This window comes from Peromyscus leucopus, chromosome 2 (assembly GCF_004664715.2).
Source record: "Peromyscus leucopus breed LL Stock chromosome 2, UCI_PerLeu_2.1, whole genome shotgun sequence".
NCBI classification, from domain to species: Eukaryota; Metazoa; Chordata; class Mammalia; order Rodentia; family Cricetidae; genus Peromyscus; species Peromyscus leucopus.
This window is the reverse complement of record NC_051064.1, coordinates 114,612,157-114,627,996: the sequence shown is the minus strand read 5'-3', so window position 1 is coordinate 114,627,996 and position 15,840 is coordinate 114,612,157. Positions and strand designations below refer to the sequence as shown.

General features: G+C 42.8%; 1 protein-coding gene across 3 annotated transcripts in view; it reads right to left on the bottom strand.

Annotated features, from left to right (window-relative positions):
* Agbl4 (ATP/GTP binding protein like 4) overlaps window positions 1-15,840 on the bottom strand; it is a 1,176,960-nt gene that overhangs the window by 128,000 nt on the left and 1,033,120 nt on the right. For all 3 annotated transcript variants that reach the window (XM_037203416.1, XM_028889943.2, XM_028889970.2), the window contains exon 7: window positions 4,101-4,190. In XM_037203416.1, coding sequence (XP_037059311.1) covers window positions 4,101-4,190 — 90 coding nt within the window. The remainder of the gene's footprint in view (window positions 1-4,100; window positions 4,191-15,840) is intronic.

The window sequence follows — 15,840 nt, the reverse complement described above, 5'->3', positions numbered from 1 at the left end:
ATCTAGATTCTGGTCAAACTTCTAAGTTGCAGTGGAGACTCTAGTTGAGGAGGACCCAGCTCAGGGCTTCCCCAAGGCAGCAAGGCAGAGCAGGTCACAGAGCACCAGAGCCACTGAGGGCAGATTCATAGTGAGGGGCAGAAAAGCCAGGCAGGAAATGCTTCACTGAGAGTTTGGGGCCTGCAAAGTGGCCCCTCTGTGCTTCCTCCCACCTCATCACTGCTGACATTTTCTCATTACTGTGTTCTAGACACTGTTTCTGCATGGCTGTGGCTGCTAGCCCCTTCTGTCTTTATAACAACCCCCATGAGGCAGAATTCCTTGTTTCCCTTTGAGATAAAGGAACTGTGGTGCAGGGAGGTTCTGTGACATTCCCAAAGTCACGATGTAATAAGTGGAGGTGCTGGGATCCAATCTCTCTGTCTACTAAGAGACTATGGCTCCACATACCCTGCCACGGAGCAGCATGAGAGCTCCTTTGTTCTCCCAAATTGTCCTAACTAGAGAATGAGATTAGCCTGGTCTCACAGGGGCCACAGTGAAGTGGGGTGATGGAAGAGTGGCCTAGATTCTGCTTTCCACAACCAAGCAGTCTTCAAAAAATTAAATCCTGCCATCCTTAACACCACCTCTTCCAGATACCTGTGATGACAGAACTCCACTGTACTCCCAGAAGCAGGTGCACTAGCAGCTCGGCAGTGAGAACCATGGTCCTAGCCAGATGGGAGACAATCAGGTTTTCCAGGCCTGTTTCCTGCTCAAGGTCACTGTCACCATTTCCCCACCCCGCCAGGCCTCAGACCTATACTTCCCCAGAGCCAGCAGGGCTGGGGAAAGGGACTAAGCCTCAGGCTCTAACTACTGTAAAGAAATCTTCAGCTTTGCCCTATGGGGCTTGATTCAGGCTGTCCCCACGGAATACAAACCCAAAGTAGGCAGAAAAGCGTGGGTAATGGTGCCTGCGTTGTATTGCCTCCAGGAAAGATGAATTGCTCTATGTCTCAAAGGACAGATGCTGAGGTAGGGAAAGATGGGGAGCAAAACAGGGAGGTGGATTCCATTTTCAGTAAGCCGCCTTCCTTTCTCAGAGCCTCCACATCCCTACCTGGAAAGTGCACATCAAGCGGGGTGGTCAGAACTCTGTGTTCTTCCAAGTACAGAACTTGACCTTCTAGCATTTCTCAGTGCAGGGCGGGACTGGATACAGACTGGGGATCTGGCTAGACTCGAGCTCAAGACCCCTCTCTACTACTTGCTGGCTGTGTGACCTTAAGACTTCTCTTTCTAAATTCAGTTTTAGCAACCCAGAGTCAACACAGCCTTTGTCCCTCACAACAGACCCAGATAATGAACAAGATAACCCTGTTTTACAGATGTGGAACGTATCCACTGGACAGCCAGTCCTAAACCTTAAATAGATCATGCTTGAATGGAAAGGACAAAATGTACATAGATCACATAACAAATCAGAGTAGTAAAGGTCTTTATTGATGATGCTAATCTTCAGATTTTCAATGTAAGCAAAAAGCAGAGGACTGGAGGGAGTGGGTTATAGAGGTCTATGGTGGGACACTTCAAATAAACCTTAGAAGACAGGAAACATTGCAAAGTGTCAATGACCTCCAAGGCAGAGGGAGCAGTAAGGACAAGAACTAGGTGATGGAAGATTGCCCCTCTGAGATTAATCTGTATGGGGCTGAGTTGTAATTAGGATAATATCAGAGAGCTTGGCAAGAGTGAGATCATGGTGGGCTGTGGATTCTACCATGAGGCTGGAGCGTACCTTGAGAAAGTAGCGAGCAGGCATTCAGGAATTCTGTCAAGGAGTAAATATGTATCTGGAAGCCTCTAGGACAGCACTGAGTGCATCAAGTTAGCACCATCCAAGATCACTGTTCAGGAAACGGGAGCACCCGAGATCCTCATCTGTAAAATGGGACGCTGACCCTCTGTACTGCTTACGGACATGGTGAGCACAGGGGTTTGGCTTTCTAGAGATGAAAATCTAGATGCCAAGACTTACTGCCTTTTTGCAAACAAGGGCAAAGCAGTTACATTCCATCAGCTGGGAGAACAGAGCTGTTGCCAAGTTTAGTAACTGACAGATGGCTTCGAGTAAAGGGGCAGGCGGACCCAGGAGAGCCTGGGAAAGGTTATTGCAAGGACAGTGCTGGGGGCCAGAAGTGAGAGTGTGAAGGAATCAGCTGTAGTGACTGGGGCCCAGCCATGTAGCTGACAAGCTGCTGGACTCTGTGCCCATCACATCCTCTCCCTGAGACTTGGTCTCATCAGCTGACAAAGAGAGGGAGACAGTTGTGCCTAGACAGCATGGGAAGAATGGGAACCAGAAAAAACGAAACCTTTATTTATATATGCACAGTGCTTGAGAGTTTGCAAAGTAGATTACTACTTCCCCTTCTCGGGTTCCCATGGGGACGGAGGTGACATCTGTCAAGAGCCTGCTATGTGCTAGGCATAGGACTAGGTGTTGTGTTTACAATTTATCTCCCGCCAGCTTCCTAATGCCTTCCTGGGTAGTTCTGTTAGCCTCATTTTACATTTGAGGGAATTGATGTGATGCTGCAAGGAGGTGGTCTAGCCAACATTTGACCTCAGCGTTGTCTGATTCCAAATCTCTCTATACTTGTACTGCATCACACTGCCCTTGAGCTGTGTAACCTTCAGAAGCTCTCTCAAACCCCTCTTAGCACATGGCCATTGTGAGACTGAAATGAGACAAATTATTTCTTCAAATTTCAGTTTTTCTCATATGTCAAATCATAGCTAATATTAGTTTCTGTGACATAGAAGATTAATATACTTAAAATAAACTATAATTAAAATACATAAATTCCTGGAATAGTATTTGATACATGTACAATATCACACTATTTTGCATGATAGGTACAAATGAAGCTGGGCCTGGTGGCACATGCCTATAACCACAGCTACTCCCTATGCTGAGCCTAAAGGATTGCAAGTTGGAGAACTGACTGGACTAAATAGTGAGTTCAGGGCCAATCCAGGCAACTTAAAGAGGTCCTTTCTCAAACGAAAACTTTCTTTTAAAGGGCTAGGGTTATAGCTAGATGGTAGAGTGTTTGTCTAGCATGTATGGGTTGAATCCCCAGTGCATTGATGAAAAAAATAAAATATTAGGAAGAACATGAGACAGTAAGAACTCACATGTGGCTGGTGGCACCATAAAGTTGAATATTCCTTAGAAAAATTTGGGGGACCTAATAAAGCTGAGAATTCATATAGCTTATGACCCAACAATTGTATCTCCATGTTGTTCACCCTAAGAAAGAATTTACATGTACACACAGGTCACATACACATTACAGTGTAAGAATGTTTGAAATAGCATTGTTTTGAAGAAACAAATTGTAAACAACTTAAATGATCATCGTCAGGAGAATAGCTAAGTAAATTGAGTTACAGACAGACATGGACTATAATACAGTGAGAGAAAGCATGCACTACTCACCCACATGGATACCAAGTGGAAAGCAAGCCTCGGTGCACATAGAACGATGATATTGATGCAAAGTGCAAGAACAGGAAAAACTAAAACATACATTGTTTAAGGATGTTTACAAATAGAGTTAAACTTAAAGATGAAAATGAAAAAACACAAAAATCAAGGTCATGGTCTGTGGGAGGGAGGGAGAGAGGGAGGATGGGTCAAAGAATTGGAAGTAAGTGGCTAATGTCTGCAATTGGGAAGGAGTGGGTTAACTGCTTCTTAAACTGCTGGGTACCTGGACACTCTGTGCTATTTATATCTTCTTTATTGGATGTATCTATGTTCATGAAGATAGCTGCTTAATTCTCTTATACAAATGAAGTATTTGACAATAAATATAAATGCAATTACTCTAAATTACACTAAATAAAGAAATACACTAAAGCAGAGAAATTATATTACCACTGGTTATCTCAGACCAAGTGCTCTTCCTTGCTCATAGTAGGTATTTTAAAAGTTGTTAAGTAAATGATTGAATTAAGTGAGTTAGTAGTTAACATTTCCAATCCATAACCCTTCTACCCACATACATATCTAGCAGGTACAGACACCCGTGAGATCCTGAGCTTACCTTGGCACACAAATGAAGATGGTGTTTCCCCTGGGTGGACCCGTCCTGTGATGAATATCACCTTCTTTTCTGTCCCTTCTCGGAGATTTTCTGAAAGAAACAAATGGGAGGTCACTATGGAAAGTAAGCTGAGACTAGAAATTGGTACGTGGAAAGGAGATAGCTAAAGAAGATGCTAGATGGATGCTTTACTTTTATTTCTCTTTTAACATTGGGTTAGAATCATTAAGGATCAGCCATTGTTGACTAATCATACCTCTATTTAATATTAAATGACTACATTCCCTTTTCTTTGTGTAACTTAGAATATTATATTAATATGTAATATTTACAACCATCTGAGGAAGCTGTCAGTGAAGTCGAATCCCAAAGCCACCGACTGTGCCCATAGGCAGTTGTATATCTTTCTGAGTTTCAGTATTCTTAACTATAAATGAGGAGAATAATATCTGTTTGATTTGATTGTGATAATGAAACAAGGCTACATACCACACAGTACTAGCAAACATCTAGTAAATGATGGAATAAAAAGGTAGCTATTTATAATAGTAAAAGTAGCATCCATTATGTCATTAACCCTTTTTGTGACAGATACATTTTATATACCTATATTCATAATCTTTAGAGCAACATGTAGCTCATACTCCTCTTATAGAGGCAGAAATTGAAGTTTATTGAAATTGCATAATTGTTCAAGGTCATACAGTTAATAGGTGCTACCAGATGAGATTAGAATTCAGGTTTTTGTTTTGGTGGTGATAAAGTAACAGGGAACAGATCCTTTTACATTGAACACCTAGAAAACTAGGTCTTCAGGTATAGCTTAATGGTAGAAACCTGATCTAGTACATATAAGGGTCTGGGTTTGACTCCTAGCATTGGGGAAAAGCAAAGCAAAATGCAAACAAACAAATCTGTAAAATCAAATAAAATATAATAAACGACTACTTTTAGATGCTGTGTAAGAGATAAGGGCCAGTACCAGATTATTCATAAGAAAAGGGGACAAATAAGCATGCCCCATGGTTGCTCTGTCTTTTTCTGATGGTCCATTACACAATGAAGAGCAGGGTGCAATATCCTAAGCACACCATGGAAGTCTCACTGAGATTCAAGGTTAGCAGGCAGCAGTTGTGGAGAGGATTACTGAATTCCAGTAGAGAAAAAAAGTTCCAGAAATCTATAAGGAGCCCTTTTGAGTCTTCATTAGATCCCAAACTCTGTGCATATACAGAGTGAAATTTCAAGCTATAGTTTGGGTTTAGAGTATGTTGAAGACTTATTCCCAGGCCTATGCCACCACTGGAAGATTGTAGACCCTTTAGCAGGCAAGGCCTAGTGGAGGAATATTGAGACTTTGAAGATGTGCCTTTGAAGACTAGGGCCACATATCCCAACTCTCTTTGCTCTGCCTTCTAGCTTCCATGAAGTAGTAAGACAAAATTTGAACTGCTAATTGCAAAGAATAAATCTTTTTTGATCGTACAGGAAGAGTGAGAACTCAAAAGGGATGTATCTTACAGGTAGGGCTAAAATACTCCAGAAAGACCCTAACAAGGTTTTAAAATAATCAGAAAAGAATCAAATTTGGAAAAGAAACTTAACTGTCCAACTCTTTTGAAGGAAAGAGAATAAAATCCAGATACTCAACAATGTATATATTTTGTAATATTCAGCATATAATAAAATTATTAGATATATAGAAAAGTAGGAAAATAGGACCTAAATCAGATTCTGTTATCACAGAAATCTGGCCTGAGTAATAAAATTCAGCCATTATGTAAAGATAATATATATACATACATATGTATACATATTCTTATAAACAATAGGTAAGAACAGCCTTCCTAAAATGAATGCAGAAGGGTTACTCAGCCATTGGAGGAAGGGTTGAGAGGCACACAACAGAACAACAAACTGAGGGTATTTAGGAAAAATTTGAGAAAATTTTGATTAAGTGAGCCCCATCTATATTAAGAGGATAATCTGGAGGGAGAAGGCACAGAAATAATTAACAGGTATTCTCTTAAAATGGTGGGGAAGGTCATTTTGAATGTGGTTCATCATCACAACAGATACACCAATGTCAGACACAAGAGATAAAAATATTAACTCTTGAGATAGGGAGATGGATCATGAGTTAAAAGCTCTGGGTGCTCTTCTAGAGGATCTGAGTTTGGTTCCTAGTACCCACAGTGCATGGTAGCACACACCCTTAATGCCAGGAGGCAAAGGCAGGTGGATCTCTGTGAGTTCAAATTTAGCCTGGTCTACACAGTGAGTTCAGGATAGTCAGAACTACATAGAGAAACCCTGTCTAAAATTAATTAATTAATTAAGTAAGTAAGTAAGTAAATAAGTAAGTAAGTAATATAAACATTTTCCTAAAGGTGTGTGGCTTGTTTGGTCCAGTGGGGGTGACCAACAAGCATAGCACACAGCTCTATGCTGGGTACCTTTCAGGGGAGAGAATATATTTATAGTCTCAGAAGAGTTAAGCACTTGTACATTTTTTGGACAGAATATAAGCTACTGCAGGGAGAAAATGATGTCTACTGGTAAATGTCTTACTTAGGAGCCTGTTTGGAATGGATACCGAGGAACTGGTTGCTAAATTAATGAATGAAAACACTTTATAGATATTTCTCATAAATAAGTTGAGGCACCTGCTATTTCATGTAAATCTTCATGGTGGTCTTATGAGACTGGGTGTGTTCATGCCATCTTACAGGTAAGAGATCTGACACCCACAGAAGGAATGGATACAGCCAAGGTCACGCTGCCAGCAGTCCAGCCCTAGCTCCAAGCCTGAGTCCCTTTCTCTACCCTGTCTGCCTTGTGGATCCACTAACATTATACAATTCTGCATCTGCTGCAATTCCACCTGCAATGTACACAAGAGACTGGTTTCATCCTTTATTGCCGATGGAAATTGAACTTCTGTCTTAGTATTTATATTTCCTTTTCACTTAAAATTTTTAACTCCCACCCCCAAACCCTTTTTAAAAAATGGTACCTAACACTGACCCCATGTCTCCCAACAGTTCAGAAATAATGAATAACATTACTGAGGCCCTCAGTGACAGCTGACTTTATGGATGCCTCCCCTGACCCGGTATCAACTCAATTGCAGTCTACGTTTCTGCTGACCACAGGGAAAGGCAAAACGGGCATTCTATTTGCACACTAATTTTACTGAGCCCCTCTGACTTCATAAAATGATAACGTGGGGCTAATAAAAATCAAGCCTCTCTGGCACTAATATAAGCAAATGTTGATGCAGGCAGGTAACAAATTGCTTTGTCATTTAGGAGGCCATAAAAGAGCATTATAATCATCTTTAGGCAAAATGGATGGTTTGCCTTTGCTTAGCTTTTAGCTTTCATTTGCAAAATCAATTTAAGGTAATGTAGCAGCTCTGAGGTGGTGTGACAGGGGGCTGTCCCCACCCGCTCCTGCCACCAAATCCCCAGACTCTTCTGTGCAAAGACAATTAAACATATTCTTGGTTGAGGCAGCAAGGATTGAAGAAGTGTGTGTGCTTGAACAAAGCTAAGGTGGAACAGAGTGCAAACAATGTAACCAAGAACAACCCACAGGGGATGGTAAAACTAGAGAACTAAAGGACACAACAACACGTGTTTTGTACAGCATCCCTACCCCATGTGTATGAGTGTGCACATATGCACACATGGACATACACTCACACATACACACACACACAGTCTGTGTGTGTGTGTGTGTGTGTGTGTGTGTGTGTGTGTGTTAGAGAGAGGGGTGAAGAGGGAGAGGGAGAGGAAGAGGGAGAGAAATGGGGGAGGGAGGCATATCTTGTCACTCCAGTCCTGTATCACCCTCAAACTCTTATTCATAAAAAATTTATTGAACACCTACTTGGTGACCAGGTACTAGCTATTATTTATTTTCATTTTACAGAAAAGCAAGGCCAAAACAGATTTAGTGGCTTAGACTTGTTCTTACAGCTAATGACTAAGTGGTAAAGCCAGAATCCCAACTCAGGAAAAAAAAAAAAAAAACAAAAAACAAAAAACTGTGTTCTTAATCTCTATACTACCCTATGAAGGATAATATCACACTTCCATTACAGCAACTAGGTAATATTTATCGGGTATCTATTCTGTGTCAATATTTTATATGCCTGGTCATATTTAATTATCACAGTCACCCAATGGAGTGTCTTCCTTTTATTTTATAATTTTGTCCCTATCTTATAGAGTAGGAAATTGAGATCTAGAAACATTAAGTGTCCTGACTAAACTTGCAAATGTAGGAGCCAGTATTAGACCTAAATGTTTATGACTCTCTCATTTACATTTTTTAACCACTGTGTCAGATTGACTCTTGAAGATCACATAGGTGATTTCATTATTAAGACCATTGGTTTGTTGCTGTTTCAGCTTTTTCAAGATAGTCTTACAGTGTAGACCAAAGCTGGCTTGGAACTCTCTTGTGTAGTTCAATGGTCTCAAACTCCCTGTTCTCCTCCCTCAGCCTCCCAAATGCTGGGTTGCAGATGTGTACCACCATGCCCAGGTCCCATCACTTCTTTGTTAATCTCCATGTTCAAGAGGTGAATATTAGCTTCAGTGTGTGGTAGGCTTAGACAGTTGCTTATAAAATTGGAAATCATAAAGGAATGATACAATACTTTTCCAATTGGGCTATAAAAGGACTGTGGTCTTGGGCATGCTTGCTTAGTTTAGAATCACTCACTTCTGGGGAAACCAGCTATCATGTCATGAAGACACCCAAGTAGACTATAGAGAGGACCACATGGTGAGAACATCCAAGAACTTATGTCTGAGTGAGTTTAGAAGGATCTTTTAGTCTTAAGTAACTATAGCCTTGACTAAAACTTCCCTGTATCTCAGAAGAGATCCCCAGCCAGAATGACCCACTAAATTTTTCCACATTGTTGACCCACAGAAACCAAGAGAGAATGAATGTTTGTTGTTTTAAGATGTGCTAGCATAAGCCTGGCCTGTCCATCCTCTACCCTGACATCAATTTGGACTCTCTAAAATGCCCACAGAAGCATGCCACTTCCTTTAAAGACTTTTCAGCAACTTCCTATTGTCTTCAGCACGAGCCCAGCTTCATTAGCCTGGCACATACTAGCCACACTCCTGTCCATCACCTCAGCCCCTGGCAGTCTCCCAGACATGACATGCTCTCTCACACATCCACTCCGGGCACATGTTTTCTTCCCTGCCTTGAATGCCATCCTCTTTCTCATCTGTCTGGGTTCCTCCTACTCAGCCTTCAATGCTGAGTTTGAATGCACCTGCTCTGAGAAGGGAAAGAGGAAACTCAAGGTCACCAGGGACTTTGCTCTGTCTTCCTTGGTGTTAACAGTTAATGTTGTGTTTTATCTGATTTTATCAGCACAAAACATGTCAGGCTGAAGGTAACGTGAAAATATCACTGTTAGTGACAGTGAAAATGGAACGAGGGCAAAGAATCACAGTAAGGACATTATCAAGGTACAGATTTTTTTATATAATTCTATGAGAAAGTGTAGGTGTAGGAGCCATGCATCCGGCTTTCTTGGAGGAAGTGGCAAGCCAGTAAATAGATTTGGGTAAGCATGGGACTCCATGTGATTCAAGACACTCAGGGGTAGTTCAGCCATGCTGTTCAGAAGCTGCCAGCAGGAGGGAAAAACTGGATAAGGAGACTGGACAAGACATCATTCCTGGGTCAAATGGAAAGCTGGGCTTTCCTGTGCTTTGAGGTCTTGGGTAAATTACCTCTTATGAACCTTACACTTAGTTCTCCCAAGTGTAAAATGGGAGTGATACCTAGGTCACAAGACAGTTTGAAATAAGTGGCTTCATGTCCCTTTTTATGTGACTTTGCCTATAGCAGGTACTATTCATTGAGTGACAGGTTTAGGATGGGGCTCCTCAGCAACACAGCCATCTTTAACTAGGTAACTCTGCTATGAGGCACTGAGCTGAGCTGCTAGCAGCATCCATCCATACCCTCTCCTCTTCCCAACCTGTGAGAATGGAAGAAAACACCCAGACATCACTGAATGTTCCATGTTTCCTTGAACGCAAAACAGGACCTGGTTGAGGACCAATCTCTTGCACAAATACACTATTCAAGGAGAAATAGTCTTCCCCAAGGAAGAGCACATCGATTGGTTATCCGATACTAAATGATCAGCCCTGAGAACATACACATACAAGTAACATTATATGGACTGCACAGATTGAACAGACTCAGCAGTGACTTTAAGTGAAGCATTGGGAGCTCTGGGCTGGACAGCCCTTCCTAAATGAGGAAGCAAAAGAGCTAATACTGTGTCCTATACTAAGAGATGCTCAACATGGCAGGGGCAGAATCTTGGTGGAGGTTGAGTGCTTGTTCCAGGGAGAGTCTCAGCTGTGAGCTGTCAGCCACCAGTACTCTGGAGATCTAGGACCTGGATAATACACACAGCATGAGTTATGACAGCTCTTTAGCCAGGGTGGCTGGAGAGATCAGGACAGAGCTGAGACCCTAAAGACAGGAATGCCAAGGGCCAATGACCTGCTTTTGCTGTTAAATTTAGCACACAGTCTCTGATGCTGACCACATGCCAGATCTTGAGTTGGTCCTCGAGAACTTAGAAAGGCATCAGAGACTGTCTCTGTCATTCAGGAGCTCAAAGATGGGGTAAAGACATTCAAGCCTAGCTTTGGGGTCATGAACCTGTACTGGAGAGCAGGAGAGCTCAGTTCAAGTCTGGCTGTGTGCATTTATATGACCTTGAACCCTGGGATATTTTATTCCCTGACCTGAAACATGAGGATACTATTGGTCTTGATGTCATAGGGACCTTGTAAGAATTAAATAAAATGATCCAACAGGTTTATATACAAAATCTTATGCCTGGTAAAGTATTCAAACCTGGTGCCTGACAGAGATCACTTGATCCAGCTGCCTGACTTACAGGTAAAAGACTGGAGTCACTAGGCAATCCATGACAAGACGTGACTTTATCTGTTTTCTTCAGTACACATGCACACATGCCCAGCACTCGGTACACACTTGATAAGTAAGCCTAGACTGGTCATAGAACCGGCCCTGTCTTTTGGTTGAGTGTGTTTTCAGTTAGCACCCAGTGCTCAGCTTTTGGGAGCCACCATCCTAGGCCCCAGGGAATTCCTGGTCAGAACCAGTTGCAGGCTTATTAGCAAATGCAAATTGAATCACACTCTGTGCCCTTTAGCAACAAGGGCAACAAAAACAGTTTCCCCAGGAAAAGAGGGCCCCGGGAGGTGAAAGCTAGGATGAAAGGAGAAGACAATGCGTTCTAATCAAACTTGATAAATATGTAAATTAAAGCAGCTAAACAGTTGGCTTTGACAAATGACTTCTCAGTAATGGATTTTTCCACAGTGAAAGGCGAGAGTTCAGCCTGCCTGTTAATCACAATAAGAGTCCTCTCTTGCTTTCTCAGCAATGTGGGAGGATGGAGCAGCTACTTGTGGGAGGATGGAGCAGCTACTTGGGTGCTCTGTGGCACAGGAGGGAATGAATTCTTTTGGATATAGATGCCATAACTAAGAACTTGTTGGCTGCTGGGTACTGCTGCCATCAGCCTTGCGAGAGAGATATGAGAGTCCCTGTCCCTTAAACGGAAAGTCAAGAAAGGGCCAGACTCACCAGACTCCAGAGCCTGGGGTCACCTGGTGACCAAAGCAAGCTTTGATCAGAGAACATCCACTAGTCCTTCCTGATGCTCTACTCTCTGAGGGTCACACTGATTCGGCCTTACAGGTTTCCTCCCCTCCCAGGACCTGGCAGCATGCAAGTGTTTAGCTTGCTATGAAGATCCAGTCGACCCTTCCTAGTGCTTTCATTCAGCTGATTTCATCTGTCAAGTAAGAGTCACATGGCTGAAGGTCCAGACAACAAGGGGCAGAAATGGTCAGAGTGCAGATTCTCAGCATGATACAAGACAATTGTCTTTTTAAGTCCTTAACTTTGGAGCTGGTGAGGTTCTGTGTTAACATGAACCACGGTAACTAATGACGATGACAGTCAGGTGAAAAGAAAATGAAAACAACAGGTTTTGAGCAGTGCTGTATTGTCAAGTGCTTTATACTCACCGTGGTCTAAGTCTCCCTGGGCTCCTGAGCACTGTATTGTGAAGCCACGTACATTGCCCAGGTTGCAAGAGTTATAGTATTTTTTCCCTATGTATATGTATGTGGCATGCATTTATCTATTCTCACACGTGTATAAGAATGTGCATGTGCGTGTGTGTGTGTGTGTGTGTGTGTGTGTGTGTGTGTGTGTGTACCTGTGGGGCGGTGGGTATGCTTGTGTGTATATATATGTGTGTGGAGGGGGTTGGGGAGGTGCTTGTGTATGTGTTGAGGGGTGTGCACAGGCCAGAGGTTGATGGTAGTTTTCTTCCTCAATTCTTCTACACTTTATTTATTGAGGCAGGGTCTCTCCCTGAACCAGAAGCTTGTCTACCTAGCAAGCTCTCTCAGGGAACCTCTGGTGTCAACCTCCGAGCATGTAGACCCACAGGGTACAGCTTTTACATGGCTTCTGCAGATTCAAAGGTGATTCCTCACACTTGTAGAGGAAACCCTGTCTCCACAGAGCCATCTCCCAAGCCCAGCAGTGCCGTTAGACTTCACTCTTCCCATCCATCTTTGCAGATCCATTTTCTGACACCCTGACAGAGAGAATCCATTCTCCCACTATGCTACATACAAAGAGACAGCATTCTGGACTCCATGTGTGCCAGCATACACATGCATCTGCTTATGACTCAAGCTTCTACAAATACCTGACTCTTTATAAAAAGTTATGAGAACGGAAGTGCAAACGGAAATTCAAGTGTAATGGTTTAAAGCCTTGGAAAGGCACTATTAATATAATTTCCCCAAGCAGAGAAGCAATATATGTGAGTGTTCCAGTGCTTGAGGAGAAGTTTAGAGCAGGGTGAGAGGTGCCATGATCCCTGCTGGAGCGGATCTGCCTGCCTGATGCTGGAAGAATTTAGATTTGAAAAGTGTTCTTTCTGTCCTATTGAGATCTTCATTGACTTGTATAAAAATACTACTTTCGATCTCAAATCCCCACTGGCATCTTTATATAAGCACGAAAAATGCTACTGGGCTTTGGAGATTTCATTTAATGAAGGAAAAGTATTTCTATTAAAGAGTATAATTTTTTTTCCCTCTCAACACAACATCTTCAGAGGAGCCAGGGAAACTGAATTGTTCTGGGCTCTGAGAAAATGAACCAACACTGTGGACACACACCACACACACACACACACAGAGAGAGAGAGAGAGAGAGAGAGAGAGAGAGAGAGAGAGAGAGAGAGAGAGAGAGAGAGAATGAATGGCAGTGGCCAGAAAGGCAAAGGTCCGGAATAGACAGAAGTGAGAATACTGGTTAAAATCCAGCCCCTTGTGCCCATGACTTTTCGGGTCAAGAGTATTGTTCTGCTCAATGGGACATGTTTCTGTTGCCCCTGGCCCTGACACCACCTAGTCCCCTCCCCATGCACTGTGGAAGTCACTGTAACAGCTTGTGGGACTCCTCTGCCTCCTGCAGTCTCTTCCCAAGATGATGTTCTGGCTGCCCAGGCAATTGGGGGGGGGGGCTTGTTTACCATAACCCAGGTGCTAACCAGGTTTCTCTCTTTCCCCATGCAATAGCCTCCTGGCCACTTCCCAATCACACTTCTTTCTCTTTTCTTACCTGTTCTTTGTGGTTCAGTAAGAACATTAGCTTTATAACCAGGATCTTGCCTTTTTAGCTGCCATGAACACAGACAGGAAACAGCAGCCATCATGTGTGCATGCTGACTCCATATTAATATGGATTATAGCCAAAGGTTGTTGAGTGGCATGATCTGGAGAGGGATAGGACCAAGGATGGGACCATGGTGATTGGAGAAAGCAAGTCACTGGAGGATACACAGCGAGCAGATGCATAAGAAGAGAAACCAGGCCCTAGAAGGTCCTATGAGTGTTATAGCCTGGGTTCTTCCCTGGCCCCAGGCTCTTGGTTAACTCTAAGGGGGGCAGATGTATGGAAGTGGGATATAAGCAAACCTTTAGTGTAGCCATATCTGATATCCAATGTGGCTCAGTCATTTTCCAGCTATACTGTGGAGGAAAAACTCCTTCTGGGCATCTCGGTTTCTGCTTCAGTAAGATGAGATAACAGTGATATACATTTTATTGTGTGTTGTGAGTAGTAAATAAGCTAAAACACTACAAATAACCATGCTTATCACATGTTAGAACCCTCAATGGACCCTGGCTGTAAGCAAGCATTTCTTGGGCTCCCAAACACGCCCAATCTGGAAATGTCACCCTCCTGCCATCAATCACTGAGCCCTGCCCCCAACTCCACTTCTCTCCAATCCCTATTGCAGCAATCCCTGGCAGAATAGTCATTTGCTCCACCCCACCCCCCATTCTGAGTCTGCGGGGCAGAAGCTGTCTTCTTGCTCCTCTTTTCCTGGCATTCATTTCCTTTGTCTGAGACAGAGAAGGGCATTTTGACATGGTTATTTTGATGTGAGAGTTTTGAAATGACTACATTTAAATGTAAAATTGTTTTTGAAAATTACCAGGTACTGTGTGAAACAGACTCTCACACCCACTGCATGTCTGATGTCACTGTCCTTCATCTTGCCAATCCCTTGATGTCCCAAACTCCTGCATTCCCCGCCTTGACCTACTGCCCTAGAGGAACCCTGGTCCCCACCTTTCTCCTCTCCCTTCTGAGCCCCTGTGCCAGAAGAGATGGGGGAAGGTCCTGCTAGGATAAGAAGAGCTGGCCTGAAATGTCTCCTTGGCATATTATTTGGTAATGATTTTTTTAAAAGCCAACAGTCTAATGTTTTGTTTTCTCAGCTGTGTCAAAATGTCCCTATATCAAAATAGCTGTGTTAGAGCAGCTGCTTCAGTGTGTCTGAAACAAAAGGGGCCATGTCAGTGTGATATGAACTTTGCACAAGAAACCACCTGGCATGTAGAGACGTAAATCACATTTCAAATGCACAGCAGTGGGAGTGGATTAATGAGCAATCAGCTACACTCAATGCCAACTTTCCCTGTGGTAATGACTTTGGGTTCCAGGGATGGTATTTCTACAGCTGTAAGGATCTCAGATGTTAAGGATGCTGCCTGATATCATACACTGTCGCAGGTGATGAGTACAGCTGAGTGGAGTCTAGCTGAGCTCCCCTTCATAGCCAGGATTCCAAAAGGCAGAGTGACTTGACCAAAGTCTCCCAGGTAAAGTAACTTTTATGTTATATCAAGAACTTGCCACTACTTTTAAATTTTTAACTAAAATATATCATTCCCTACTCTCTCCCCTCACTCCAGCTCTCCCATGTTCCTCTCTATCAAATTCATTTAATTATTATTCACACACACACACACATACACACACACACACACACACACACACGTACACACACATATAAACACAAGCTACTGAGTCAATTCAGTGTTACTTATATGTATATTTTTAAGGGCTGACCACTTGGAATTGAATAAACATTTAGAGTGCTCATCTCCCCTTCTCAACAGTTTTTATTTGTCTATAGGTCTTCATCTACAGATAGGGCCCTGTGAGATTCTCCCCATGCACATTGGCTTACCAGCTGGTGTCATTGTTTGGGTCTTGTTTAAACAGCCATTGAAATTTTGTGTGTATAGCTTCCCTGCCATATCCAGAG